This window comes from Montipora foliosa, chromosome 1, assembly GCF_036669935.1.
Source record: "Montipora foliosa isolate CH-2021 chromosome 1, ASM3666993v2, whole genome shotgun sequence".
NCBI classification, from domain to species: Eukaryota; Metazoa; Cnidaria; class Anthozoa; order Scleractinia; family Acroporidae; genus Montipora; species Montipora foliosa.
Window position 1 is genome coordinate 50,655,038 of NC_090869.1, and position 5,000 is coordinate 50,660,037.

The 5,000-nt window shown below is 39.6% G+C and overlaps 1 protein-coding gene across 2 annotated transcripts in view; it reads left to right on the forward strand.

The window, feature by feature from the left end:
* LOC138000592 (serine-rich adhesin for platelets-like) overlaps positions 1 to 5,000 on the forward strand; it is a 37,815-nt gene that overhangs the window by 17,958 nt on the left and 14,857 nt on the right. For both annotated transcript variants that reach the window (XM_068847126.1, XM_068847130.1), the window contains exon 2: positions 3,790 to 4,121. In XM_068847126.1, coding sequence (XP_068703227.1) covers positions 3,790 to 4,121 — 332 coding nt within the window. The remainder of the gene's footprint in view (positions 1 to 3,789; positions 4,122 to 5,000) is intronic.

Here is a 5,000-nt window from a genome sequence, read left to right on the forward strand (position 1 = left end):
ACCACGTGATGTTAATCTAGTTTCTTTCAAACGTCTTATCTTATGTACGTGCATATCAGTGTATGCAACAAACAAAAGGAAAATTACTTGATTTGAAATGGGAAAACGTGCAAGATAAAAAAGGTCCATTGGAATTCTTTTTTTTCTTTTTAAGCCCTGGCCAAACTATCAAACAAAGTTGGATTCCACATGCAACATTGTTGGATGTAAATGTCGAGGTAGCGACAAAACACTCAACCAACATTGCTTGATAAAACTGATTCAAGTTCAAGTTGGCGCTAAATTTCAAAATATGACGCTAGCTAACACTGAAACGAAAACCTCTCGGAGCGCTTGTGTTACTGGAGCTGTTTGAGGACGGAAGTGACGGATTCAAACGACGAAAACCCGAAAAATGATTAAGAGAGCGTGTAGAAAAGGACATGTTCACTGTAAGATACATTCGTATTTAGGAGATGATGAGAATGGGCTAGGATCAATTTGCAGAAATTTTAAATGCTATTGAACCAGAAATCTCAAAACAGATCGATTTTAGTGATTAAGGGACTAAAAGTGCCCTAAAGACTTGGCCTTGCTTCATATTCGCTGATCAAGGCTTCTGGATGTTGAGTTCATCAACTTTCAAGACGTCTCATTGACCGTTGTCCGCCATTTTATTGCAAATAATGATAGAAGCCTAGGCTTAATAATAAGATAGCCATTCGTGATTGGCTAGCAGCGCGAACGTAACTCGATTCAGGAAGAGCAGCAAAACATTGCAACATTGTTGCGTCGAGCAAAATTGTTGGTCGCAATGTTTGATCAAATGTAAACTCCGTCCAACACTTGATCGAACAAAAAATGATGGACGAACATCTTCCAACATGCATAGGTGGCCAAACGGTCGAACAATGTTTTATCGAGCAAAGTTGGAGCGTTGAATCCAGCTTTGTTCGATAGTTTGGCCATGATTTAATTTACCGATCTTGCACTGAATTTAATTCGATCGACGATCGAGTCAAATGTTGCGCGAATAATTATGGTCCTCGGGACAATATGCATGTTAGATGGTGCTAGATTTTTTACTCCAAAACGCGCGAAAAATCATTGTTGCAAGTTTTCCCGTGTAACACCGCCTTAAAAATTCATCATTTTTTATTGAAAAATGGTAAACGCTTTGTAGCAATGCAATGTTGTTTTTGTTATGTGATGACAACAATCATCATCTTCTTCATGGAAGGTTAAGGCATTTTCTCGCTCCTTTAAGGGAAACTTTGTAACGATTTATGGTCAATATTTAATGAACCCCATCCGTTCAACATCTTGATGGCTTTCAAATCTTTTCTACGTTTTTTCTAACGTGATCCAAGTGAATCTAGAACAAAAGGGTCTTCCAAAGTACACTGTATAACTGACTTTATACGAATATAAACACAACACCATGGGAACGTTAATTCACCCCACGTTTTCAAGTTTGAATGCAAGTCTTTCTTTGCTAGTCTTCTCCAAAAGCAGAAAAGGCTAGTCTGTACATTAATTAAATAAAAGAAATTTATTTCCCAGAGGAAACAAATGGTTTTATGCTGAGTATGGCAAGCGTAGTTGGTTATTTTTTATGTTGCAGTTTGGGCATTCCTGTCATCCGAGAGCTTCGCTAGATCGTTCGCCATGTGCTCAAGCTAGATGGAGGGCTGCTTTCCAACTTTGAATCCAATGATGCCTCCTTAGGGAGGCAGTGTGGCCCAGTGGTTAGAGCGCTTGCCTTGAGATCCGGAGATCCCGGGTTCCAGACCCGTTCTGACCACTCGTTGAATTTGATCCTGGTAGTCCCTGATTCAACTTCCCAGCTGCACTTGTAAATAGTCAACTGGCTCGCCTCCAGCCAGTTGGGATTCTTAACAGTTGTTGTTATTCTCTTCTGTCGTTTCGTTGTGTTTCATTGCCCCTGAAAAGCCCCTGTGGGGAGCGGTCAATTAAGTATGTATTGTATTGTATAGAGTCAAAATCAACTTTGAATTCAACGCTGCTATTAACTGAACAGCTTCCACTGGATTTCAGTTGTAACAGCAGCGTGACAGTGCCCCTTTAATTGAGTACCACCATAATCAGTTCAATGCCAATTTTGACCTTCGACCCCAAACCTGATCCTCGAGTCTCAGTGGCCGTTGGAAAAACCCGGACGGGACCGGACCGGACCGGATCGGATCGGATCGGATTGACAAAACACGGACCGGATCAATAAACAAAATCCCCGCCAAAAGTAGACGGTCACCAGAGAACGTGTTGAAGGCAGGAGAAGTCGAATTCTGTGCCTTTCTCTCTTGTGTAGTGGTCTCCTCATTTATTTAGAATCGTCGAAATGCTTTTTTTCCAGAGGTGATTACAGATTCCGAAGCGGAATTATGAAAGACAACGATGTTACGAATTCACATCAATAAGCGAATTGACTGCGTGCGTGACAGTCTTCTTCTTCAAACATGAAAACTGACAACAATTTTTACTTTACCCCAGTCCTGACAATTGCACAATAGCCTGATTTAGCAAGAGAAAGGGAACGTCAGTTGACGAAAGGAGAGCCCGCAGAATAGTTGGGATTCTACTCTAATATTACCTAATGTGGATATTTTTGCTGCGCACGCCATCGTCAACTGACATTCCCGTTCTGTTGCTAAATCAGGCTAACTGTGTAAGCCCTTCCTCAGCCTCGGAGATTTATGAACAATTTTTATGGAACAATAGGTTCATACGCATAGAATCCTGCTCAGTTTTCAACCAAAAGTTAATTGATGTTGGTATTATAACTGTTCGGAACCTCCTCGACTCACATGGCAATTTTTAACAGCTGTTTTACCTACAACATGTACACCTCTCACCTATTGGTCATTATTTCCTTTTTAGTCTCTTTTGTGCCATCCCGGAGGAATGGCGTTGATTGTTAAAGTGCTACTGTGATCAAATTTTTATCCCTTGAGTTTTTTGGTTTATCACATAGAGTACCATGAAACATTAAAAACGCTGTTTACCGATTGGAAATATCTGCATTGGTTCCAGAGATATTTAAATTTGAAAAATGTGTTAAATATGCAAATGAAAGGCTGATGACGTCATTCACCCAACCCAATAGAACATCAAGAATATAAATAGAGACCATTGAAACTTGGTGAGCTGATAGTTCTGAAGGCAACGCACCTACGACTGTAAAAAAATTGGTTCCCATGGTGACTCACTCTTTTCCAGTCCTCTCCAACCTGATTTCAATATTTTGGTGATTGCAGGCTAGAAATACATTTACCAAGGCCACAAACTCGACTTAACATCTTTATATGCTGACAGGATCATGCAGATGAGGCACCATTTGCAAATATCAAAACAGAACGCCAAAGGTGGTCTGCAAAGCTTTTAATATCAGGGAGGTCTGGAACCCAGTATGTTGCCATGGTAACAAAAATGGTATGCTCATATTGTGGAACACATCTATTAGAATCTCAGTGCAAAGAACCAAGTATTTCTGATTCAAATTGGCTGAGATATCTTTCTCCATCATACTTGATCAAAATTTGGTAGGGTTTATGACGTCATCACTTGGCTAATTTGCATATTAAAAAAACTTGAATATCTCCAGAACAAAAAGAGATATTTGAAAACGGTAAACAGCGTCCGAGTTTTGTCAATCCGGTCCGATCCGATCCGATCCAATCCTGATTTTGCCAACGGCCAGTCTCAGTTGAACTTCAGTTTCCTACTGCTCTGTTTAATATTTTTCTTTTTTTTTTTACGCTCATTTAAGAATATGGTTTTTTTTTTTATCAGATTGCAAGCAGACGGAGACACCTGCGGAGAAGGACCCCGATATCTCAAGGTCCAGTTAAATTCTAAAGTCAGTTTTATCTGTCCGAATTTAGCAACTGTGCTGCAGAAAGGTTCAACCGCCATTCAGACATCAGCCATGTATGAGAACCTTTGGTTGCTTCAGAACGAAACAGCGTTTGAGAAATGTGATATAACACTGGATCCAAACGCAAGACGTCTTTTAACTTGCAATTCTCCATCTGCATTGCTTTTTACTTCCGTTATATTCGCTCAGTTTACGGCAGAGGATGATGGCCTAACATTTGAAGGAGGAAAAACGTATTATTTTATTGGTAAGCGATCAAGAAAACAAGATAAAACTAATATTATGTGAACTGAAGTAAAAATAGTCTGATAAGACGATTTTCCTCCATGGTGACACGCGATGATATACTCGTAAAAACAGTAAAAGCCCTTTTGCAGGAATCGATCTCGCGATGGCCTTCCGATAACTGGTTCGGATGCTCTGACACTAAGAAGGCTCATCATAATTATATAGTAAGATGGTTGGACTCTCCCTGGTGAAAGGTTGATGTGAGCTTCAAATTAACCACTGAACTGTCAACCTTTTGCCATTTAAATAAAGCATACAGTTTTTTTCTTTTCTGTAGTTGTAAGCTCTTAATTAAAGAAATGTTCCTTGACGCCTTTTTTTAAACTTGCACCAATTGGTTCCTTTGTTCAGGTGTTTGAAAGTCAATTTGGATTACTTGACCATTTTGTTCAAATTCTTTTCTTCCACTTTGGATTGTCGTTATGAGGAATATGGATGACGGATGGAAGAACGGGATCTACGGTTAATTTACTGTCCTATAAACCGAGAAGACTAAGCATGCAGATGTTCTGCAAAGAAAAGCCTGTCTGTTTTTGAGTTACGTGTCCCAGCCAGTCGGAGATGTAGCGTTAGGTGAATACATAAGAATATCTTTAGCCCCCTCTGGACAATTTGCTACACATTCGGACTGCCCCTCCCCCCTTCCATCAACGAATTGCCGGTACCTTGTTATACCACCAGGCCACCGAGCCAACAAAAAAAAAGCATTCAATTAATCAATTGAATGTTTTTGGTTTTTTTTTAACATTGAATGCGAAATTTATGATATTAGGTTGCAAATTATTTTAACTGCAGAGGCTATAGATAATTCTCTTTTAATTATTTCTTAGAACTTTGA